The sequence below is a fragment of the Charadrius vociferus genome, unplaced genomic scaffold, assembly GCF_000708025.1.
Source record: "Charadrius vociferus isolate BGI_N301 unplaced genomic scaffold, ASM70802v2 scaffold56, whole genome shotgun sequence".
Lineage (NCBI taxonomy): Eukaryota > Metazoa > Chordata > Aves > Charadriiformes > Charadriidae > Charadrius > Charadrius vociferus.
Genome location: NW_009649057.1, coordinates 3,223,923 through 3,249,380, shown reverse-complemented (window position 1 = coordinate 3,249,380; position 25,458 = coordinate 3,223,923). Strand labels below are relative to the sequence as shown.

The 25,458-nt window shown below is 54.4% G+C and overlaps 1 protein-coding gene across 1 annotated transcript in view; it reads right to left on the bottom strand.

The window, feature by feature from the left end:
- ASTN2 (astrotactin 2) overlaps nucleotides 1-25,458 on the bottom strand; it is a 321,046-nt gene that overhangs the window by 81,813 nt on the left and 213,775 nt on the right. The window contains exons 18-19 of the mRNA XM_009888090.1: nucleotides 12,464-12,597; nucleotides 11,141-11,289 (exon numbers count right to left, since the gene is read on the bottom strand). Of these exons, the coding sequence (XP_009886392.1) occupies nucleotides 11,141-11,289; nucleotides 12,464-12,597 (283 nt within the window). The remainder of the gene's footprint in view (nucleotides 1-11,140; nucleotides 11,290-12,463; nucleotides 12,598-25,458) is intronic.

The window sequence follows — 25,458 nt, the reverse complement described above, 5'->3', positions numbered from 1 at the left end:
CCCCACCCCCCCCCCCCATCCCCGCCCGCCTCTCCAGCTCACACGCTCCCTTCTCCAGCCCCGTTCCCAACAAGCCCCGGCATGCCTCTCCTCAGCCGCCCGCTTTCGGGACAGGAGGGAGCAGGGAGGTTGGGAGCCGGGGCCAGGCAGAGCAGGCGCCAAAAGTCCTCCCAGCCCCGCCGGCAGGGGAAGGCGCAGCCTCTCTCCATGTCTAGGGGCCCCAGCGCCCAATTTTAAGCACCTATTGCTGCTTCTCTGAGCTTATTCTTGAGGACTGGAAAGGGCCTAGGAGCTCTCAAAGAAAGTTCTTTAGCTTAATTAAGGAGACAACTTATGCCTTTGTCCCCAGAAAACAGGGTGCCGAGACATGGCTGCGCTGCCAGAAACTATCCTGGTCGCATGTGGCAGAAGAAGCTCCATGAACCACAGGGCTGCGGGAGGACCACCGGTGAAGTCAGGATGCCGAGGGGGAATAGTCCCCATGGCCACTGCATGTTGTCCCAGCAGGGTCCAGTGTGCCCCAGGACACCCAGATGAGTTGGCCGTTCCCCATCTGCTTGAGCTGTGCTCCAGGATGGAGGAGACCTGATGACTTCTTTTAGCCATTGCTCCTGCCCGCCACGGCCCCTGGCAGGACGGGCACCTTCGCTGGGGTTTGACGCTCTCTCCATCTACAAAGATGACACCGAGGTTGTCTAGAGGAACTGGAAATTGAGATCTGAGAATAATCTGAAGCCAAGTGTGAACTTTTGAGGCTTGAGAGAAGACATCACAGTAAATATTAACTGTACATTAATTTAGACCACTTGCTCTTAACTGGCTCTTCTGGATTTAGAGTCCACGCACAATTTTTGGCCGTTACTGCTGAGTGCCTCTATTTCCCAGGCCGCACAATGAAGTCGGTGAGATTTATCAATTTCCACAGATGACAGCACAGGGTAAAGGAAAGTATCGTCTGTGATTGCACCCGCTGTCCTCTCTCAGCACAGCCATGCCGCCAGCACCCGTGCTCCTGCCCTCAGTGTCCTTATGAGTGTGCACACAGGTGAGTGTGCCACAGAGGGGCAGACGGAGAGCGGGGTCCCTCAGCCAACACCCCTGACTCCGCTGTCACCCCAGGTGTATGCTCAGGGACAGCGCCAGGGAAACAAAGAGTGAGCCTCATCAACACCAGCAAATCGACCTGGCTGCATAGGACCATGGGTCTCTCTGCAGGTGAAATGCAGGTTTTCTGAGTGGGGGTAATGCTCATATTGGAGAGGCCAGACCTAAGGACAGCCCAGCCAAGGATGGCAGAATGACTGTAGGAGCTGGGCTGCTATGCAGCCATTCCCAGGCTCTGGGCTCCAGTGAGGTATTTCCTATCCCAGTGTCACCCTATTTCATCAGCATGAGTCATCAGACCACAAAAAACCTCAGGACCTTGCTTCTGTAGTCACAATCAGAAACTTCCTTTATTAAATTAATGACCATCCCCTATCTGTCATCTCACTGTTAATAAAAAGAAACGAGGAGTGCTGCAGACCGGTGCCTGGAGCCAGGCTTGTATCAGCAGAACTCCTGTCCAGTAGCGCTGCAGAGCTGCTCCTGGACACAGCACGCAGGAACGGGAGAAGGTATTAACCCACACACCAAACAGGTCTCCACCATAAACGCAGTGGCTCCCCTTCTCCAATACCCCTTGGGATGCTGCTTCAGCACAGCGTCCCTAATCAGCACAGCTCTGAAACACTCATTTGGCCACAGGACAAGCTCACCTCACTAGCTCTGACTGGACCAACATGACATCCTTCCTCAAACACATCTCTCACATGGGACCGCTGAAAGCATGCACTTAAATGGTCACTGCTAAAAAGATCCCCTCTGGGATGCATCAACCCCTTCCCCACAATTGGCATGACACGTGCTAGCAAGAAGAGAGATCCTGCTTGGTCCAAACGACACCAGTTCAGAAGATGAAGCGTTTTCTATCCCAGGGTTCCTGGAGACACGACGCCCATTTGAGAAAAGATGTTCTCTCCTCTGCAAACAAGCCCCAGTGGCAGGTCAGCGCCACCCACCCCTCCCTCTGGCAAAAGGGAGGTCATGATCTGGTTCTCTGGAAAAGCAGGATTACAGGGGTGGAAAGAGTTCAGACACAGTCGCTCCCAGCAAAGACCAAGTCAACCTGATGCTGAGCTAAGACCGCTCCTTGACCTCACCACGCAGGTCCCATCAGTGGGAACCCAGCAGGAGAACGCTGCGGAATATCCCCTCTATCCCCCATAACCCAAACTAGCCACAGCAGTATTTCCTATTATGTCTCCATAACCTAATCTGACCCCCTCTAGGGTCTCCAGATTAATATCTGAGAAAGCTCACAAGTCCAATCACCCAATTACAGGGAGGAAAGGTTTATCCTATCTAAACAGCATGAAATGTAACATAGACCCAGCTGCCCCCTCCCTCCTAAGAGCCAGGTCTCAATCCCTAGCAAGCTGAACAAACTGGGAAGGGGTCACGGGGGAGATGGGGAGGGTCTCCCCCTGCTCTGGTATCATTTGAAACCTGCAGGAGGAGCAGCTATTTTAATTGGCAAATCCCCTGACTCGAGGTTAAACCCCTCTCCATTTTAGCTTAATTCCCTCACCCCAAAGCAACGCGGGGAAGAGACGACGTGCCCCACCTTGAGCCGCTGCCCAACAAGAGGAGCCCCCATCGTCCTGGTGAGCATGGAGGCAAGGGACGATGGTCCTCAGGACACGCAGCGTACGCAGCCCAGCTTGGGAGATGCAGGGACAAAGGGCTGGTACCACCATGTGCCATCTAACGCAGATGCGCCGGGGGAACGGTGTGGGTTAGCGCAGCCTCGATGCTGGAGGGCAGAGCAGGCAACGGGCAGGATCGCAGCCCAGAACGCCTGCAACGTCCCCACAGTACCTCCTGCACTGGGGTTGAGAGGTTTCAAACAGGACAGAATAGGCTGTCCCAAGGCAGCCTTTGTGCCTCCTTGGATCCCTTTCCTATCCTTACTTGCTTCCAGAGAAGCGTGGAGGGACACTGTCTAACTTTTTGGATTGTATTTCAGCCACCTGACAAAGCTGAACGCATGGGAAACCTCAACAGCAGCCAGAGGAGTGGAAAGCAGATTCCCCATCCCGCTCAGGATCTCATCTCATGCTTTGGCTAGAATGAGAGGAACATGCAAAATCTCCAGAAAAGGTCCTAACCTGGCAGGGAATCCCAGCCTGGGCGTCACTCAGAGCCCATCCTAAGGGAAGACCTGTGGTTTTTGCTCAGCAAGCGTGCCATAGTCTCCTCCCAGAGCAGGGTTGTGTTGCACCCACGCATGCCCCAACAGCCTAAATTTTCCAAGTAGCTCAGGGCTGCATTGCCAAGCGCCAGCTTTGCAAGCACAGACTGAGCTTCCCTCCAAATTCCAGCCACAATTTATTGATTAGAAGAGCCTGTCTAGTCAATAAAGGCTCCTATGAAAAGGTTCCACTGAACTGCACTCGCACGCCACGATCCGTCTGACTGTGTTAGCAGCCTTCGCTTTTGATGCTTTCTGACAAGATGGATTTGTGGCCTTGACTTTTCCAGATCAGGAGAAACTTAATCCTAGAGGATAAAATTACAGACCAGTAAAAAAACCTTCACGATCGGCCTCATTAACTGCCGTGTAAGAAGTTCAGAGCCTTCTCAGCTAGAAGGGAGCATCTACAGCTGTCCTGTGCCTTGAGGGAGAGGTAGCTCGGAGCAGACAGCACAGAGCCCTTGGCAAACACTCCGCTCTCAAAGTGCGTGACATACTTGTGGCACCATCCAGGCTGCTCCGTCCTCTGCAGTCAGCGAGGAACCGGCAGACAATCCCAGCTCTCCACCTATGAAGTGATCTGGGAGAAAGCAAAGATAACACCCGGTTCTGTCTAAAAGGTGTCTGGGCAGATAAAAAAAAAAAAAAACACACAACAACAAAGCAACCAAAAATCTGGAACAACCATATGGAAATGTGAATTAATGAAATATTTTAGCAACTGACTCAATCCTAATTGAGAGCTGAGAACCCTCCACCTCCCTTCTGCTTTCCAGGATACAAAAATGACACTGGTAGGTGGAAATAACTACAGCTGTCCCAGTGGGAGAGAAATCAGTGAACGTAATGGCCAAAATTAAGCACTTGCTTGGTGCTATTACACAACACATCCCAGGAAGCAGCTTCCAAAAACTTGACCTTCTCTTCAAAGGCTCCTTTTTGAATCATCCTTCCTTTTGCTAACAAGTGAAGCGGATTCAGCACTCAGGAAGGGTACTCTGAGTCTTGAAAACATCTTTACCCGTGCGCTGGTTACAGGAGAGGCAGCAGCCCTGCCCTGCCCGGGCTCCCGGCACACAGGCATTCACTGATGAAGCTCTGCTTTTCCATCCCCATCAAGTAAGCGAGCCACTCCTCACCAAGTGGTGGTTGTGATCAGCCAAACACTGAGAAACCAGCTGAGATCCACCAGGCAGATCACCTGAGCAGGTAGGGACAACCAAGGACTGTGTTTAAGACTGGCAATGGTGGGTCACCAGCTCCTGACCCCCATCCTCTACTTTGGCGATGTTCAGGGACCTCTTTTGAACACAAGTCAAACACACAGATGCCCCCTGAGAGAGCTGCCTATCGCTCCCAGGCTGAGCACTAACCTTCCTGACCACCAGCATTGCTGTGCTGAGACCAGTGGTTTGGTATCACAGACAGGGAGAACAGAAGAACTGCTCTCCCGAAACCATCAGAGACTGTGGTCTCTTTTCCAAGTCTCCGTTTGTGATCCACCAGCTGCAGAGCCTACATCCCCTGGACCAACCTACACATCAAAAATCACCTACAAAAATGGTACCTAAGTTAACAAAGGTGCCATAGCGGTCTCTATAAAGAGAGCTTTGCCTCCACGGGGCTTTACAGAGGTAGTCAATACCATCACCCATGCCCGAGATCATTAGCATCTTTAACAACTGGTTTAAACACTCGTGCTTTAACATCCTCCATGCTTCACTGGCATGAATTAAAACTCTGGATGTTCAGGTATCACCCAGCTCCTGGCTGGACCTGAAGCTCCTACAGCTTTCTAAGGGCAGTATCAAGTCCTATTAGTCTCTCTGGTGCCCAGCCTGTTTGGAAGTCAGGACTCTAAAGATGATTTTCAGGCATGTAATAGGAGTGCAACCCGGTTGTACGAAGATTGCAGACTCCTCACTGACAGGCACAGTATTTGTTCTGGCCAGATAGTTTTTTCTCCTCTTCTTCCAGCCTATCACTGGTTTTCACATGACAGTAGCAGCACAGCTTGCACACAAGAGGGTGTACTGGAAGTGATGGTTGCCATAGCTATCTCTACACAGCCTCAGCCATCCAGACACGTCAGAGCGATGCTCTACAGAACAGAGTTAAGTTATAAATAAGATACTCTCAAGCCTCAATTCGGAGCACTACTTGCAAGTGTACAAAACACAGCCTTCTGGTTTGACCTCTTTCGCGTTCTTTTATAGACACGATGCGTATTCAGAGACACCTCTGCGGAACAGCCAGCATTGCTCCAGAGGAGCCTGTAACGCCGGCACGATGACGTGCACACGTTTTATATAACCATACCCTCAACTTCTGTACATCGCTCTGACCAGTCTTTTCTCCAGACACATTCCGCAGCTCACCTGCCAGCTCTTCACACCACAGTCCCGTGTACAGAGGGCTCCTAGTATACTAGAGCACTCTGACCAAGCTGCCAAAACCCGATTCTCCTGCTCTGAGGTCTACGTGATCCCCAACAAGCTCAGTCAGCAGGCTGTGTTTCTGGTCTCCTTTCTTCAAGGATTACAGGCTGTTCTGGATGAGGGCTGCCTCTTCTTACGACCGTGAGCACTGCCCAGCCAAAGAGACCCAGGAGCAGCCAGGGTCCCTTGATGACGTGAGAAATAATAAGGCTTGGGAGTCCCTGCTCAGACCTCACCTGTCCTTCTGGCACACAGCACCTCGCGACTGACAGCACCACTGCTGTATAAAATAAAAAATAAAAAATAAAAGTGCATCATACATTTTTTGCTGTATACTTTTTCCAACTAATACCCCACAATATCCCCGAGTACATTAACGCAGCTGTCGACGCACACCGAGTGGTAGAAGAGGTACCACAGAGAAGAGAGGGGAAACCACAGCGTAAGAGCCTATGCAGAACAGGGCAGAAGACGATGGGCTGGCAGAGAGGTGGAGCCACGTAATCCACCTTTCGTGATCTGCTGGCAGCGACACAGAGCAAGCAGCGCATTGTGGAAATGTCATGTTCGCGCTCACGGTCACCCTCAACCACAGTGACAGCAAGCGCCGCTTTGTTTCCCCGCATCTTCCCAGTTCTACCCACTTGCCACTGGAGCACAAGCAGGAGGAGGTGGCTTCACGCTCAAGGAGCACCACTATGACGTGTGCTTTGCAGAGGGGTACAGGGCTGTCCACCTTGGTGGTGGGGAATAACCAGGAGGTGCAGCGCGGTCCGGTGGTCAGCACGTGGCTCCTGACAAAGGAGCGGGCACGGGGCACGAAGCTGGGGGGATGCAGGACTTGCACCCCCCTCTGCTCTTGGAGGCGACTTCTGTTCGACGATGAGGGTCTCATGCTGAGGTTAACGCACTGCCCGGCACTTGCGACCTCAGGGAAAACATTTTAAAGACATTTTATCTGTGTCTTGGTTTTTTTTCCTCCACCTGCACAGCAGGGGAGAGCCCCTGGCATGACCTGTGGGAGGAAGGGTCTGACTTACGAACAGCAAAGTGCTTTGAGATCCTCCTGTGGCTCACACGCCGAAACCACCAGCTCCACAGGCCTCCTGGCCCTCCCCTACACAGGTGCATGGTGGCCACCGATCGAGTCGCCCCCAGAGAGCCGGGCCCAGAGGCACGGCACGACCTCGGCACCACCCTGTGGCCCCCGGGGTTGATCCTGGTGGGGAGCCCCACCAGCCTCTGCCCAATAGACGTGTGGTCGGAGACCCGGCAGCAAACAGATGAGGGCAGGAGGGGAAGAAAACCGCACCAAGGAGAGGAACATTGAGAAGGGGACACAGGAGCTCCCAGAGCTACAAAGCACCACAGCAGCGACATGGCCACCACCCCAGGAGCGACACAGACCCCTGCCAAGCCCACGGACCCCAGTCCACCACACAGCGAGAGCCCAGCTTCTTGTCCTCCCCCAGCTGTCCCCAGGCCTGCTGTCTGTGTGCTACAAACACATTCGAAGCACTATTTTATTTTTAAACCTTGCATTTTGCACGCTCACAGCAGCTGCCCCAACCTGCGCCAGCCCCGAGGTGGGTCCGACCTCCCAGGTGGGCCCCGGAGAAGGTCCAGGTGGTGTTAAACCAGGAACAGGTCTGCCTAACCCCACCTGAGGATTTCACTCTTCATCTTTCAGATGCTGTCTCCCACCTCAGCTTCTTGGGTCCCAAACCTAAAACTAGGGCACGGCTTCTTCTATCCTTCTACCCATCGCGGGCTGAAGGATGCAGCACTCCCCAGGCAGGGCCATCCGAGTGGTGGGGCTCAGTTCATCCAGGGGACCTTCTAAGCCAGGGTCACCACAACGAGCATCAGCATTACCCCAGGTCCCCCGTCCAGCACAGGCAGGGACACAGCCTGGCTACACCAACCAGAACTGAGACATAAAAAGCACTTTGCACTGCGGTCATATTATCCCCTCGTCCCTCCCCCTCATCCCCTTTGGAGCTTCTTAACTTCAGAAACCTTCCTCCAGAGGAGTGTTGGAGTGACAGAAAACATTTTCCAAGCCTAATATCAGTTCCAGATGTTCACAGCCATTTCAGTTTGTACCTCACCCTGTAAAACACATTTCTCCCTCTCTCTCTCTCAAGTGCAGCGCCTGCTTCGTCCATGACATAATGCGCTGGCGGGCTCGGCCGCGCACACACACGCGCGCTCGCGCCCTCTTCGAGAGCCCCATGTTCAAACAAAGAGCATCACTCAACTACAAAGCCATCACACACATGGAGTTATGAGTAATTTCACAAGTTTTAATAAACAGTTTGGGATGTAATTGCTCTCCGTCTTCTCCGCTGGCTCCCGAGCGGAGCGCCGCTCGCTCCCCACGCGCTGGTGTTGAAAGCGTGGTTTGTTTCGCACACAAGTTCACCTCCTATTGGCCTCAGATGGTCCGAGGGCTGTGTTTTTCTAAGCACCAGTAATATGCCTCTTAAAAATGCACATACAGCCAGGGGCAGCCGACCTGAGCGAGCTGCCGGCTCCTTCTGCCCCATCCCGCAGCATCGCCGCCCCGCACGGAGCGCGGCAGGGAGCAGCAGCGATGCGCCTTAGACCAGCCCCAAAACTCCCTCCTGACACTGCTCCAAGAAGAAGAGGAGCAAATATTTTCTGCCTCAAGGGAAAGGCTACATCTTCCTGTTGCAAAGCAAGGGGGAGGCCAAGGAGTTTTGCAAGGGTGAGAGACTGGAAGCTTTTGGGGGGCAGGAGGAAGGCAGAAGACAGGTTAGGCAGGGGCCAGGCACCATCTAGCTTGCCATGGGGCTGAAGAGCAGGTTGGTTCAGCACTAGCCCCAGCCAATGCCAAGAATCCAAACAAGAAATGACTACAACTACAAGAAAGCAAATAAAAAACCCATACAAGAACAAATAGCCAACACATTTAAACTCAAGAGATCCAAGGGATGAATGGCAGCAGCCTCAAGAGCCGTCAAACCTTGCAGGTTCCTCCCAGCCCAGCGCTGCCACCCTCTGCAGACACCCGTGGTGCACCTCCCAGCAATGGGAGCAACCCGCTCCTACCTGCCCGCAGCCATGGGACTCATGGGGAAGGAAGATCTGCCAACATCCATCAAAAGCCATCCAAATTTCATATCCCACACCCCCTCCCAAGGCTTCCTTCTCCTGCGATTGACTTATTTTTTTTGCGGATGCTGCTCAGATGCGATGGAGATGTGGTGCAGCAGGACGGCTGGGTGGTAGTGAGGGGATACCCGTGGCAGGATTTTTTGGCCAGGTGAAGCACGGTACCAAGCAAAGCCATTAAGAGATGTAGCAGTCAGCATCTCTGCAAACCTCCGCAAGGTATTTGCAAGAATCAAGTCATCTGGCATTAGGGGCCTGGAGGGTAAGAAAGGAATGAAGGCAGGAATGTTGTTTCGTTATAAACAACATAGAAAAAAAAGGAGAGATTTAGCATTGGCTTTTCTCTTTAATTGTTAATGGGGTCATTCTGTCCCAAATGGTCCCCCAGAGCAGGGAGAGGGGAGGGCAGCGCCCCACAATGAATTCAATCGCCTGTCAAACACATGGCAGTCATAAAAGGAAAATAATAATAATAATCTGTATTTCCTACTCTGGCTGCCAGGCAAAGATCCAGCCACTTCAAAGGAGAAACCCCCCGTTTCCCCAGTCTGGCCTCACCTGACCGATGTGTGAGCAATCTGGAATCCCCATCCAAAACAAAGCCCCTCCTTTGGTGGCTTGTTTTCTTTCTCCGTTACTGGAGGGTGCCCCTCCAAGATAAAGAGCAAGCCTTCTTCCATGCCGGGAAACTAGAAACATAACCCAGGGGCCATGGCCACATTGGGCGGCTCTGGACGTGGATGCTGGCAAGGTGTAGGAGAAAGCTCCTGCGGGACAGGACTGGTGTGTGAGCCAGGAACCAGAGCTCGTTCTTGTGGGGGTCTCCACAAACAGCCAGGCCCCCCCAGGACGTGGGGCTCTGGCTCTCTCCAGCAGGAAAAGTCCAGCTCTTACAGCACGAAAATTTTGGATACGGTGGTAAGAGAGGCTGCAGGAGCAGAACAGACGGGCCTGAGATGAACAGGGAGGGTGAACGCTTCCCTGTGGCTGTGAGCTGGAGCAGTTTGCTCTGTGGCAGCAGAGAGCTTGGCCCAGAGGGTCTCACAAAATTAGTGAGAAGAAGAAAAAAGCCACCACACCAAGCAGAGAAAGCTTCCGACCAAGACCTAAGGACTGTGTGCGCGCAACCGCGGATCCTGCTCTGAATGATCTTCCCGAGATTGCCTTTCCAGCAGGGAAACACCCGGGAAGCCCCCGCAAGTCTGCAGGAGCGCAGCAAGGTTCCCCCCTCCGATGCCAGCCACGTCCCCATGTTCGGTCTGGTCCCTTGCCCTCGCAGGCAGCCTGGACACGCACAACTCGCAGAAGCTGCCCAGGCTCCACCTTACAACAAATGAGGTTCTTAATGACCCAAAGCGGTAACTATTGCTGAGCCTTCTTGCTCCAAAAAATTCAGTACTGCCAAGGTCTGGGGGAAGGAGTCCTTCACACAAAGGTAAATCTCTGCTTTGGTCAACAACACTGGCTGCCCCTGACATGTCACATGACCTTCTTTAACAAACAACAGCCAAAATCCTTGAGCAAAGAGCAGCAGGAGGTTTTGCCTGGCTTTCCATGCAGCAGTAGCAACACTCAAGGTCTCAAGTCTAATACCGAAATACATCATTGATTCACCCAAATCAAACCCCATCCTTCACACCCCTCCACCTTGCCCAGCAGCTCCTGGAGCACGGCTTGCATCGCTGACAAAGCCTTTCCAATGCACAGAGCGCTCAGTCCAAGCCTGAGCTGGGAACCAAACTCCAACTCAGGGAACTTACAGGTTCCCGGGGAGATGTTTTGTGCTGCTTAAATGATCCTTCTAAATATTTCAGGCTTTAAGTTACTTCAATAGGTGTGCAAGGCAACTTAAAGTATCCTTTCAAAGGCTGGCACGCAATGCAGTACTCGCTGGAACAGAGCAGTAAAGCCCTTGAGTTGTTGAGGGCTGACCTTCCTCCCACACCCACCATCCTGTAGCACTTGAGATCGATCAGATCAAATAGTCGCTTCACTCAGAAACTCCAACTCACAGCTTTCCTACCTAAAAAGGACAAATCATTTCCTTCCGCCGTGCTGCGTTTTCGTATTTCCCCTTCCCCTCAAATAGCCATGTCCCCAGAAGCCTTCAGAAGCCTCTCCTGAAGGGAGGGGGTTTGATATCTCACATAACACTGGGGCTCTATGCGCTGTTCTCCACAAAAGCAGCGGTCCCCAGCCGGGCAGGGCGCAGGATGCAGCGCCAGGCACCCCTGCACTGAGAGGAACTTGCCCACGCAGCTGCACCCACCTGTGTAGAGGTCCGTGTCCGTGTACTCATCCACCTTCTTGTGCTGCAGGACGTAGTCAGACACCTTGGTCCCAATGGCGGGCTGTACGTCCAGCCACTCCAGAGACACCACGGTGCTGGAGGGCTCCACGTTGGGGGAGAGCCGCAGGCTGGGCAGGAGACAGGAAAGAAACCGTGTAAGACATCAGCTCGCTTTCTGGGGAGGAGTCCACCTCTCCAGGCAGCCCAGCTCCTGGCAGGGCTCACACTCATGCGCAGACCCTCCAGGACAGGGGGCACAAGGGGAAAGTGCATAGGTGAGCACAGAAGAACTTCCAGTTGAAGTTCAGTTGGGCACAGCCTACGCAACATGTGTTCTTTCCTCCCCCTGCTCCTGGAAAAGCCTAGGTGGTGCGACCGCAACCACGCGACCCCGAATATCTCTTCTAAAGGAACCTCCATCTCTTGGGAGAACTACCGAACTTCGGCAGCCCTGGGGGAAACTGGGGACCGGCTGCCCAGGAGCAAGAGAGAAGGGGAGGCTCCAGCTTAACCTTTGTGCAACCCAGCAGGGCTGAGCCTGCAGGAGGGGAGGGTCCGGTCCGCGCCGCCAGCGAGCAAAGGGGAGGGAGGGCGGGAGGGATGGAGGGAGGGTGAGAAGGGGCAGGTGTGGCTGTGAATTTACCCAGCTGCAAATGAGCAAACCTCTGGCGGGTGGGAGCAAAAGCCAAAGCAGGGCAGCTGTGCAGGAGCTCCTGCCCGGATCAGGGACCACGTGAGCAGGGGCGACGGCAGAGCAGCTTTGTGCTCCTGGCCGCGCTAGCGCAAAAGGCGTCTGCTGCTCTTTGCACCGCGGTAAACGACAATGCAACGTACATGGCTACGGAGAGTCCGGCTCCAAACATACGAGTGTGTGTGTTGAACTCAGGATGGGAAATGAATCCCCTCTGAGGATATTGGCTCGCTAAGAAGGTGTTGTGCTCCTTGTGGATCGCTGGAGCCAGTCTTCCTGCTTTCTCAGCTAATTTCCCATCAGTTTGCTCCCGATTTGCTCTTGCTCTGACAAGCCACAATGAATTGCACTGTAATTCCATTTCTTTCAGCATTTGAAATCCCATTCTACAAGCCCTGCTAATCAGGTGATGAAAATCTATAAGGAAACCTTCCAGGGCCACAGCCGGAGCCAGGATATCCTACAGGCATCAGTCACGTGGTGAGGAGCACCGGACTGCGGCCCCGGGGCTGGAAGGCGAGAGGAAGGAGGTGCCCGTGGGCCAAGCCTGCGGGAAAGGGGCTGGTGCTGGGGGACCGTGACCCACGGGACGGGCTCACACCGATACGTACACAGGCGGAGGGAGAGGGCTGCAGTTCGGGAGTCCATTCTCATCAAAGGCGTTGAGGTCACACCTGCACCAGTCTTCGATAACGTCGCCTTTCCCCGAGCACCAGTATGAGCTCATCAGGGCTCCCTTGAAAGCCTGACGGGAGAACAAAAAGCGTGAACACGTGTGCTAAAGACTCGGTGAGATCCAGCCGGTGGCTCCGCCGCGCGGTGCTGAGCATCAGGGGTGTCTGTGCACAGCGCTCGGGGAACGGGAGGCACAAGGGGATACCCCCCAGCCCTGCCACTGCCTCTCTGCGTGGCCCTGGGCAAGTCCCTTCACCTCCCTGTGCTTTAGCTCCCGTGTATCGAGCGATGCTGGTTCATCCCCTGGTGCCACTTTTGGTGTGGGGATGGGGAGCGTCTGCACAAGGCCTCAAAGAGAGGGGATCTCCTGTGACGGAGGACTGAGCTGCCCGAGGGAACACAAACGACAGCCCGTTTGTGACTCTGGAGATCAGACGTAGGGCACCGTTACACTGCAGCTGGGCACAGTGAAACTCTTCCATGAGCCCATCCCATGGCTGCGTGTGCCCCCACTAAGAATAAATTCCTTCCTGCACCCCCAACAACACAGACCACTGCCAACCTTCTCATGGGTTTGTTATTTATACAAGCTGCCCTCCTGCAAGCAAACTGCTGCTTCATCCGCTCGCATAAGGAACACTCACAAACAAACCAGCAGTATCTGGAAGGAAAAAATAAAATCCTGCAAAATACTTGCAGGGTGTTCCCGAGCTGGGCAGTCTCCCCTCCGCAGGCTGTCCCCAGCCTGACCAGGAGCCCTCCCGACAGCTCCTAATGATGCCAATGGATGCCCAGAATAACAGCTGTCCGTCTGCTGGGGGCTGAGGCTGAAACACACTGACTGAATTCCCAAAGTCCTCCAGATCTAACTCCGCGCTCTCTTCCCGGTGCTCATCCCGCAGCTTTGGGGCACTCGCTGTCGGTCCCCACACTGCAGGACGGGGCATCCCTCGCTCCGTACTCTGCTGTAGTTCAGATTTCACGGTGATTTCTCCTGCTACCTTTGCCTGTCGTGCCTAATTAAACCTTCAGCTTGGAAGAAAGCATCTCTCCCTGCACACACACACAGCCGACGCTCAACCCGACACTGGGAAGCCACAACGCCCTGCCACAATAATCGTAACACCAAAATTTCACCCACTTAAACAAACCTCTTTGTAATGCTGTTGACCTTTTAAAAAGGCACATTTCGGGGCCGAAACGCCTTCACAGGTCCTCATCCACGCAGAGCAGCCTCGCTGCCAGCCTCCGCGCAGCCCAGCTCCCAGCAGCACCATTCCGCCCATTCAAAGCCGCCTGCGGATGCCTGGCCCCGGCGATACCGCTACCGCCCGCGCCGCCAGGTTACGCCTTAAAGATAAAACTGCGCCCTTGGAAGAGGACAGGGACGGCTCCAGCGGCTGCGGCATTTAGTAGAAAACTCTATGAAAAGCGCCATCCCGGGGAGGTTTCTGAAAAGAGGAGGTATAAATAGAGCCTGACGTCAGGGCTCCCATTGTCCGGGGTTTTGTCGCTCTCCCGAACACCCCCAGCACCTTTAACGAGGCGCCTCGAGGCTCTCATGTCTGAAACCTTTTCTGCTTCCAGGCATTTACAAAATGGGACTGTTCCAGAAGAGGGGAAAAAAAAAAAAAGGAAGGAAAAAACATGTGAAAGAGAGAAAATGTGACGTTACTTTATTTTCTTCTTTAGAATGTAATTGAAGCACTAGGCTGGAAAGGACATCTCAAAGTAATTGGAGAGCAGGGAAGACAGAGAGGAGTTTACCCGACACATGGATAAATGGGTGCAGATACACTTCTGTAGAGAGCGGCGGGTCTGTGGAGGATAGACCCAGAAAGCGATGCACGTAGGTGGATGGGGAAGCGTGTGCTTCCCTCGGAAGCAGGATAAATACGTACGTTGTGGGTGCGTGTGTGCACAGACATGCCCTGTGGGCGAAGACAGATGCTGGGTGATCCCTGGCAGAGCTGTACCGTCACATCGATGGCACCGCTCCGCTGTCACCCTGTCCCCAGCCCTGACCCGTGCCGCTCTGCACGCTCCCTCCCTGGCCCCTACCCCAGCTCCTCCCTGCACATCCCCAACCCAGGGAAGAAATCCCACTCGCCCCATCTGTGCCCTTTAGCCAAATCCAATAGTCAATTCTTTCCTTCTATTTTCTTTTTTCCGATGGTAAGTGCGAGGCTGGATGAGCAATCCCCTCTGCTCTGCCTGCCCAGCCTTGCACATGTTTTAATTAGATCCTGCAGGTACCCAGCTGTCATCTGCCTTGTGTCAACCTTCACGCAAACGAGGTTAGCTAATCGATGCGTCCTTCAATTGCACTCATTAAGGCAAGCGCACCTACGCGCACTAACCGGGTTACTCGGTGCACGGCTGCTGCCTCCGTCCAATTTCCAGCAGGCGGCTGACACTGGGGCTGGGCTGGGGTGGTGGGGCAGCCAGGACTCCCCTTCCCTCGCTTTCCAGCGGGATTTCTAGCCAGTGGTTTCCAGGATTTTCCCATCAGCACACGGGGAGCGCGTGTTGATGGTTGGGGAAGCGGCAAGAGCGAACTGATGGGGGTGAAATGGGTAAGATCGTGCAGAAAGAAGGGATAAAGTTCCCCATGCAAAGGTGTTCGCCATCACTTTCGGAGGCTCTACATCCTCCGTGGGGACACCAGCCTGCTCCCTGTGGACATGCACTTGCTCCTCAGAAACTTCACGACAAACAGAGGGTCTCAGCGAGCTTTGAAGACTCTTGTGGTCCTCCCAGCCCTGAAGCCAGGTACGGCTTTTGTTGTAGTTCACGGAGCCCAACCCTCCTCCCCTCACCTCCCCCAGCCTGCTGCAGGCTCTGGCTGTGGTGGCAGAGGCTGCTCTCAGGCCCTGGTAGAGCTCAGTGGTGGAAGCTGCCTTCCCACGCAAAGGCGATGGCTTTAACTGGCCCAGCCCCAAAGGCATGTGCTCCTCCACAGGCGGCAACCACATGAAAACCTCTCCTTCCTTGTCTTCTTCTGACAGCATTGCTCAGGAGCGACGGGACTGCTCACACAAACCCAGGGGAATGGCAGCTGCCACCTAAACCAGGAGCCCAACGGCACAGGAAGACCAAGAACAATGGACAAAGGATACTGCAAAGGTGCTGAGAGCCATCCCATGGGCAGCTGCAGCCTTCAGGAGAGCTGCAGATGGGAAGGCACAGGGACCTCCCTGGTCTGCGGTGGTGAAGGACAACCTTCCCCTCCAGCCTTGGTGGGGGCACCTCCGTATCTCCTGTCCTTCCCTGCTGCCATGCTTGGAAACGTGCAGCAAACACTCTCCTCCCTGCCAGGAGACAGCATGTACAACAAGAAGACCATCTCAACCATGACCGTCTCCACATCAGATGCTACACCATGGTGGTCATGCCAAGCTACCGAGCTGGGAAAACCCAAGAGGCTCTGGAAGTGTGATGGGCTTCCCAGGAGCAGCCCTGCCTGCTGGGGATGGCAGAGCAGCCCCCGACGCACCATCCTGCGCTCGTCAACCACTCCCCCGGATCTCAACGCCCCTCTGTGCCCTAAGGCAACTTTATCTTTCATTTAAAAGTATCCAAATTGTATTGTTTCCCTGTGAGTCAGCCCATTTAGTTTATGTCCTTCAGTGCCAGAGGGGAAATTTATGAGATGAGAAACTGGCTCGAAACGTTTATTTTCTAGATGACGAGTCATGCCATTAGATATATAGCATTATGAATCATAGGAACAGCATCTAATTTGCTCTTAAAGGTATAATAGGTCTGACTCCCCACACCCATACACACACATATATTGGATTGATAGTTCCCCCATAGGATGGCTAGTTCATTTGTTTTGACATGAGCAAGACTTACAGGACCATAAAGTCCCATCTTACCATAAGTTAAGCCTATTCATAAAAAAAAATATTAGGGAAACGAATGATCAGCTAAGCACATTTATCCTACACTCGATTGCATATGGATCTTTCTCCTGTTGTTATTTGTGCTCAGGGGGAGGCCATTTGGCCCCGTTTTATAGCTTAGACGCTCTGCAACAGAATATAGAAGAACATTTCCTTTGTCCTCTGTTAGACCTGGCTGATGGAGGGAGAAGCATTAAGTTATTTCTGACCGTGGGTTTTCTGTTAACGTCCCTGGAGAGGTAAGTTATAGGACATGAAGGAACCTTTCAGGTCAGCATTTGCAGGACTCAGCACACACCACGGGGCCTGGTGTTTCCAGATGGTGTACGGGAAAGGGCATGTGTTGGGTGCTCATGTGTGTTTGAACATCTGGTCTTCTCCATGGCTGACAGGGATATGACAATCTGGCTCAGTTGTTTCTTTGAGTCTAGGTTTCTTTGTGGTGGGTATGCACACCTCAGTTTCTGGAAAAATTAAAAAGGAAATACAGCGAAATGAAAAAATAACCATAAATGATCATGGAGGCTGGACACAGACATCAGGCATCATGGAGAGATCAGAGATGACCTAAAAGCTGGCAATTTAGTAAACTTTGGGCTCTGCGCTAGTTTCCCTGGTCTTTGCTTGTTTTTCTTCTTCTAAATGTAGAAGGAAGAGAAGAAGAGCAGGAGCAGGCCGGTGGACAGGCTCGGCCCCATGTCCAGGGACACAGCAGCCAAGAGAGACATTAAGTCCCTTCCTTTTTGCAGGATGGAGATGGTGCCCGCACCACCACCGCCACCTTCCCCAGGTGCCAGCGGAGGAGGCAGAGGGCTGCCTGGCGAGGCGCTGCCCTGTTCTGCTGACCAGCAAATCCAGTCCCCCAGCGATGCCACCCCACACAGTGCCTGACACAACCGGACACTGACAGGAGCTGCCGGACGCTGCCGTGCTCCAAGCAGTCTGTAGATAACAACAGCAATACTGACTGTTCATTAAGGGAAAGAAGACTATGGGATGCAGGCTCGAGCAGGGATTTCACAGCCTGAAGGGGATGCTACCATGATGATAGGGGTGGCGGGAGGAAAAGCCTTCCATGCCCTTACAGCAATGCTCAGCGCTGTTCACAGGAGATAAACGCTGCTCCTTGGTCTAGACATCTCTGGGAGGAGGGAAAGAAAAAAAAGAAAGAAAAAAAAAAAAGGAAGAAAAAAAAAAAAAGAGGAGGAAAACTAAGGATTTCCCAGGCCAGAGACTCTTTCCAGGATCATGCAGTTCGCGTCTGAAAGTCTGCTCCAGGTTCACAGCAAAGGAGGATGAAGTTTCCCTACTGCTGTTGGCAGGTGATCTCATCTTGTGCTGCTCACACCCTCCCTGCCTCCGGCTGCCTGTCCCCGGGGAGCAGGATCACCAGCACTTCATCCCGGGAAGGCACATCAGTGGTTTACCGGAAAGGTCAGGGTGCTGGAAGGGACCCAGGGTGGGCAGCATCCTCCTTTCTGTTATTTATGGGATCCCAGGGAGCAGCAGAGGACACAGTAAAACCTGGCAGCAGGGGAAATAAAAGCCTTCGCGCTGCAGCGAGAGTCCCGTCCCGGGGAGCCGGCTCCGCTTTCACACCTCGGCTACAAAGCTCCCCATTATAGCCCGATGGGGGCGGTTACAATGCGGCTATTCTTCCCCGGGTAACGCAAGTCGGATGTGGGCTAGAGCTGCAGCAGGATGCTCAAGTACACCAGGAGGAGGACAAGGGCCAATTAGCTGATATTAAAACAAAGCGAAAACAAATTAGAAAAAAAAAAAACCAACCCGCCCCCCAGACCAAAACAAAAAAACCTCACCTCAACAATACAAACACTGTCCTCATTCACCCTGGCTCCCTTTCAGCTTTGGCGGTGGAAAAAGAAATCCCTGGCATCGGCTCTTCACGCCTTCAGGGGCTGCTTCGGGGAAGCCGCGTGTGTGCAGGGAGGATCATTGTCCTCCAGTAGCTCTGCTGTCTGGTGCTCTATGCCCCAGGAGGGCCAAAGCGAGCCCATGGCCTCGGGGACGCCTCTTGCCCTGTTCCCATAGCATCCTCAGCCTCCTCCCGCCACCCCAGATGGGCAGAAGACATCAGGAGACTCAGCCCTGGGGTCCGGGGTGACGGGAAGGGCCCGGAGATCTGCCCTCCTGAATGGGATTCAAGGGGTACGGCCAAACTCTTCCCTAAGAAATGAGTCCCAGTGTGACTTCTCCAGCCTCTGCCTCATCTCCTCTATCCCTCCTCCTCAGGTGTACTTTTCTCCTAGTCCTGCTCAAGCGTAGGGCTGATCTCCAGGCACGTCTCTGGTCTCCACTTAGGGAGATTTGCTTCCCTATGGGCTGAAGCGGGATGGCCACACAATGTTTACCCAATGGAGCTCAAGGGCTCCTCTCCAAGGCACAGTCGTGATTCCAAAGCCAGCATCAGAGCCCAGATGATGCCCGGCAGGGCAATCTCCTGCTGTGGGAGCACAAGGTCTTGGGGCAACAGCGCTGAGCTCCCGGGGTACCAGATTTCTCAGGTGTGCCCTTTTCCATCTGCTCTGACCTTCAAGGGCAATGTCAACACCAAAGTGGGGGGGTCTCAGCAGCAGCAATACTCTTGGATACTCCAGCTCCTTGCCCAGGTGCTGGAGAACCGCAATGGCAAGCCCACTCTGCTTAAACAAGGGTGGTCTCCCCACTGCCCTGATGGACAGGCAGCGGTGGAGGAATGATGGTCACACTTCACCCCATTGTGGGCCCTTCAGATGACCCATGCTGGTAATTCAGGGTTGGTATAAATGCACAGAAGGGCTCTAAGTACACAGGCAGGGCACGGCTCCATCACACTTTGTCTTACAAACAGCAAGTGCAAGACAACATTGACCCCAAGACCTGAAGAAGAACCACCAACAGAATACACCAAAACCAGCTACACTTTGCAATTCTACTGGAATACAGCCATTGGAGCAGGCGAGCAGCAAGGGCACGGAGATCAGCTGCACCAGGAGGAAAAGCAACACCAGTTCGTGCAGCTGCTGCTGAAACAACCACCGCCACTTTGCCATCATCAGTGCGAGCAGATATCTCATTCCAAAGGGAGGACGGACATGTGCTCCATCATCATCGGCACATCCTTGGAGTGAGCTGAGACTAAGTAGTCTGAAGGAAGGAGGATGGGACAGATGAAAGAGGCGCTTTCCCCTCTCCTTGCCCCTGCTTGCCTTCTGGTCCGTGATAACTCAACTGCCCATCTGGCCAGGCTTGGGCAGATGCTGGAGCCGGTGCAGCGTTCCCCTGGGACACGAGCTCGGACGCTTGCTGCCTGCAGCTCCCTTGCTCCTCACTCCCAGTGCTTTGGCCAACGCCACTGCCACCCTGGGGACACTGACACGGTCAGTGGTGGCTGTGCTCTGCGCAGCAAGAGATGGCTCCTTGGGGTCCCCAGCTGCTCGCAGGTGGGGGGTGGGAAGGAGCGATGGGGACTTTTGCTCCAACCTCTGGAGCTGCCATCCCAGCGGGTGACCCAGCAGGGGCTCTGCAGGCCCCCGGCACGCAGGCGCTGCGGGCACAAGCACACTGTGGTCCATGAACAGGCAGTGAAGCAGATGTCACCGAGAACCCTGCCAGGGTCCCAGCCAGGCGCCGGGCTCCTGCCGAGCCCAACGGGGACAGCAGCGTGGGGACGTGCCCCCCGGCCAGGCTCCGCACCGCGGGCTGGGTCCTGTGTGCTGCGAGGAGGCTGCGGCTGGAGGCAAATGCTGAGATTACTCAATTTTTGAATTAAATCATGGCCCTAAGGGTCTTCTAAAAATCCCGGCTCCACGTCTATTTGTCTCCTTAAATACAAACAACAGGGCTTGGAGTCCATTTCCCACCAGGAGCGAGATTGATCTCTCCTGCCCCCCTTCCCTGCACCCCCCTCCCCACACCACCTTCTAAGCACTTCTGCAGCTGGCCAAGCTGCTCTGTGGGAGCCGCTCTGTGTTTATTTGGGGTTTTTTTGGGGGGGAAAAGAACAGACCACAACCAGGAGGGACCAACGCTGCCAAACGTGCCTGCACCTTTCCTCCCCACCGCTGGCCATGGCTGCCCTGTGGCTCCAGCCATGCACATGTGCATCCCTGCCAAAGGTGCTCCTGGATGCACCAAATCTTCCAGGTCTCAGTGCCACTCCCTGGGCCGGTGCTGGCAGTGGGAGAGATGGGGGAAGCAGGGCATCCCCGCTCCTCCCAGTGCCTCTCAGCGTTAGCTGCCTGGCTCACCTTCCTGCAGCCCAGCCAGGGGACGTGGAGGTTTGCAGAACTCGGGGTCTCGCTCTCTCAGCCCATGCCTCTTGGTGGACTCCAGGGCTATGCTAGGCAGCAAAAAGTACGTTGCCCATCCCATGGGGTGAGGGCAGGCAGGAATGTGTTGATGGTGGAGGAGAAAGGCCACCACCGCCTGGCACTCTCGCTGGGGTGATGTGCAGCTCTCCTCTCCTTTGGCTGCAGGATGTTCACTCGAGGGAAACCAACCAGGGTCACCACGTCTCTCTTCTCTCCCATCACATGCACTCAACAGCATCCTGCCCTTGAGGCGTCGGGGGCATTTTGCCTGCAGAAAGCCCCACAATGGATAGAAGCTCTTTGCTGTTGGGCCTGGTCAGCCACTGACACTGGCGGAGGTTTCTTCCACAGTCCTGCAGTGGAGAATCTCCTCCAGCTTCATCTGGATACAGCAACGGAGGGACCGCCCTGGTGTCTGCACTGCTGCAGAGCACAAGTGGAGCAGAAGAGAGATGTGGGCAGACGGCATCAATGAAACAGGTTCCAGAGACATCCAAAGGAGTCACCGCCAAGGTCACAGCTCTGTCTCTACATTTCTTGAACTCATGTTGTGAGCATTTTGACTTAAAAGCAATGGAGCTATAACAGCAATGGCACTATAAACCCACTCAGACCAGTTTAATCTCACCAGCTGACTGGGACCAGTGGAGAGAGGATTCAGCATTGCTCCTGTTCCAGCAAGCAGTTCTTCCTCTGTGAAACCTTCCACCCACAGCCACATCAGCCATAACAGCTATGAAAAAGCCATTCAACAAAGTCCAAGCACATTCAAAAGGTGCTTTGACTTTCAAACACATCTCCTTGACCCTGCAAAGCTCCTTTCCCACCCTAGAGCTGCCCAAGTCCCCAGCCAGGCTGCAGCTACCAGTGACCGTGCAAGTTCTCTGACCAACACCATTAAACCACAGGAGGAAACCAGAAGCACCTTCTAGCAGGGGCTCAACGTGGGAAGTTTTCATTGCACACAAGGAGGAAAAGAAGGGCCATCAGTAACTGGCAGTGCCCCGATACACCGTTCCTCCCCGCTGCTGGGAGCGGGGGCGATGCTTGAGCAGGACTGGGGAGACAGAGACCAAACCCCGACCGATCACACACAGCTGAGAGTTTCCTTCAGCTCACAGCACAAATGCCTCTGAACAAATGCTCCCTGGGCAGCAAAAGGCTAAAACTTGACTCCTGGAGCCCTTCTAAATTTCATGCCCTTGCTTCAAAGCGAGAAGAAAACAGCCATTCCCAATGACATGGAAATAAAGAGTTCTCCAATTTATATCATGTGGGCAAAGCAATATATTTTCACCTAATCTCCCTCTTGGAAATGGTCAGTTTTAGCTGAAATCAAACATGCACGCATAGAAAAATCGCAAATCAGCCCAAGGCAGTCACCCAGCATGGAAACTTAAACCCCAGCACATAAGAGTCTGGCAAGGTCATCAGCAACCGAGAACATGGGCACGTACTGTGTGGTAGTTGTAAATTTTTAAAAGTGCGTAACTCACTGCCCTGAGGCAGATGAAAAGACAAACCTACTAAAAAAACTACACATACTGAAGTGGGTAAAATGTCTTTACCTGTGTCTTGCCTCATCTCTGCTGCTAGGCTTACACGGGAAAACTTTCAAACTTTACAGCTGTTAGTATCCAGCTAATTAATGACCTTGTTTTCTCTCTGTACACATATATAATTATCTACATGGACATACGTGCAAAGAGAAAGATCTTCATTGTTTACAATTATTATTTTTTTAATACTACAGGGGAATTGGGATCTGCCTGCAGTTCCTGTAAGGTCAGCATTTGCTGTATCGATTGAGCATTATCCCCACGAAAGGGGAAAATCGGGCAGGGGAGCGCTCAGCTGTGGATGCTGTGCTCAGAGGTGCAGGACTTGGCTCAGCCCATGCATCTGCAAATCCTGTTTATGCCACAGGCAAACACCGCTCTGCTAGTGCCTGGCACACCCCCCCAGGCCTCCTGCTTGATGCTGAAAAAGGACATTTCATCATCCAGCCCGTACATGAGATGTTCCTGACAGCACCTGCCCTTTGGGAGCCTCTCCTGGGGTGCGGAGTGAGGAAGCGGTCCAAGCTGGTGGCTTTCCAGCACGCTTGCAGGGGACCAGGGCACACCGCTGGGTCTCGGTGACAGGGTGATGCCCCCACGGAGGTGGCAGCTTCCCACCACCCCTAGACCCCTTCCCCTTATGCGGTCACCCTCTCTCCCCACTCACAGGGGAAGGCAATGCTCCTGCCCCTGGGGGCATCCTTCATCCCTGAGCTCACGATGCCACCAGAGGCATGGGGACACGTTCTCACACAGGCTGCGCTAACCCCGCACCGAACCGTCCTCACTAGGGCATGGGCATGGCTACCATCAGCTCCAGCTCCTCCAGAGATGGGCACAGCCTTCCCAGCCCAGGCCACCCACCAAAACCTCCAGTGCCGAGAAGTGAGGTTAGCGTCCCGGTGGCAGTGAGCCCCTCCGGCAGCGATAGATTACGGGCACTGGGACTCGTCCCTGCCCACGCGAGGCCAAAGTGCAGCAGTGGGAGGAGAGGGAGAGAAATAAATATCCTGCAGGAGAGAGGTTGATGGAGAGAAGCAAGCTGGGGAGGAAGTGATGGAGGGAGGAGGACAGCGGATCAGATGAAGGTTTAAGAAGCGAGCAAGAAGGGGAAAGGAAATGGAGCTTGATGCAAAACAAGGGATTGATGCTGAGGGAATGGGAATGGCCAGGAAGGAGAAGGAGGGACAGGGAAGGCAAAAAGCCCTCCCTGTGTCCTGCTGTGGCAAGGGTGGGGGTGGCGTTGGTTGGGCTGCAGGGATGGGGGGGATGAGAGGGTCTGCCATCAAGAGAAGCCCGCAGCCAAACTAACGAGACCCAGTCCAGCTGCATGCTGGGGGTCAGACAGGACAGCGAGCACCCACCTGTCCCCCCCCCCAGGATCTGCCACTGGGCACGGAGCAAGGCGACCTGTTCTGGCACGCGCTGCTCGTTGCCAGCTCCCAGTGTCCCCTTAGCACCTGCTCCGGCAGCATCCTCCATCCTGCAGCCACCCAAATTCCTCACCCCACCACCTCTAACCCCATCACCGCTGAGCGAGAGCGCCGTGGGGCGAAGGGCAGCAGGCTCACACGCAGCACCCCTGCACACACCGGCTCCCGGGGGTGCTCCTCCACCTCTGGCTGAGCAGGCGGAGGGAGAAGGAGGAGGAGGGATGCCTCCAACGCAGCCCTCTGGAAGACGACCGGGGCTTCTCTCGTTTGATTGCTTTTGTTTGTTTGCTGGTCTTCCCAGCGCCTCAGTTGAAAGCACAATGCGGGCTGTCCTCCAGCTGCAGCTGATGGGGCCAGCCCTCCGCGCGAGCCAGGGGAGGCAGGGAAGGGGGCTGCTGCTGCTGGGGAAACACAGCCACCAGTTCCACAGGACAAGGAGGTGCCCCAAGCGAGCCCGGCAGGGCTGGAGGGACAGGTGAGGAGGAAGAGGAGGGGACAGCCAGGGCCAGAGAGACAGGGTGGCATTGCCACGTGGGCGCAGGGCTAGGAAGGGGAGCTAGTGGTGAGCAGCATCCACGGAGATCCCCCAGATCCTGCTGCGCTCTGCTTGCTTTCGCTGTTACTCCTTCCCTTCTGCCTTCTTGCAGGCTTCTGCTGGGGAACACATCTTTCTTGCCTGAAGGAAATCAATTTTTCCACTGCTCTCTCTGTACCCGTAATGCCTCATCCCAGCACTGCCTTGGAGATGCTGATAATGGCAGGTCAATGTCTACACAAGAACTGTGCAGCAGGAAGAGCAGGTATGGGTGGGGAAAGGATGCAGGACAAGAAAATAGCATGAGAAAGGAGTTTGGGGAAAAGAACTGGAAGGAGAGAGGAACCGAGGTATGGAAGTCAGGCATGGCTGCATGGAAGAACCAGGAGGGCTGACAGACAGGAAAGCAGGAACGAGATCAACAGACAAGGAGGGACAGTCCCCATAAGGGACTTGGATGCTAGAAGAAGCACGGGGGCTTTTTTGCCCATGGATCTGGGAAGGGACTGAGGCATCACTGCTGGTGGTCACACCTCCATGTGCTAGGACTGCTTCCCGACCTGCAGCCCTCTGCATCCCACCCACAGCTGCTGCCCGCTGGCTCACTCCAGGCATCTTAATCAAGTGCAGGCTCAGTGCTAACAAGTGACTTCAAGCAGGTCTGTCATTTTTTGGATTTGAGACTGGGGTTAGAGGGCTACAGAGGAGAGCAGGGGGCAGCAGCGAACCGAGAAAGCGGGAAATCAATCTCCATAGGATTAACACCGAAGTTCTTGCAGGAGGGAGAAGAGCCCAGCCCCAGGGAAGGGTGACCTCCAGCTTGGCTGCTCCCTCCTGGAGTAACAGTGACCTCCTGTGGCTGCGGGACTGTCCCGAGGGGCCGGTTATCCCCTCCGCACTGGAGCTTTGCAAAGCCAGTTACAGGGCTTTGGCCACCCCTCGCACAGCCAACGGCTGAGATCGCAGAGCCAGGAGTGGAAGACTGACCTGACTCTTGGCTGCTAAGACCCCTCCCCAGGACACATCCTGCGCACTGGTGTCTGCTGTGGGGGGACACCAGGGATGACCATGGCCCCAGCTGCTCATATAAGATGCCTTCACCATCCTGAAGGCAGGGAGACACAGGTCAGCGAGGGCTGTGGGTGGGGGGCAGCAGGACCTGCCAGCTCCATCAGAACCTGTC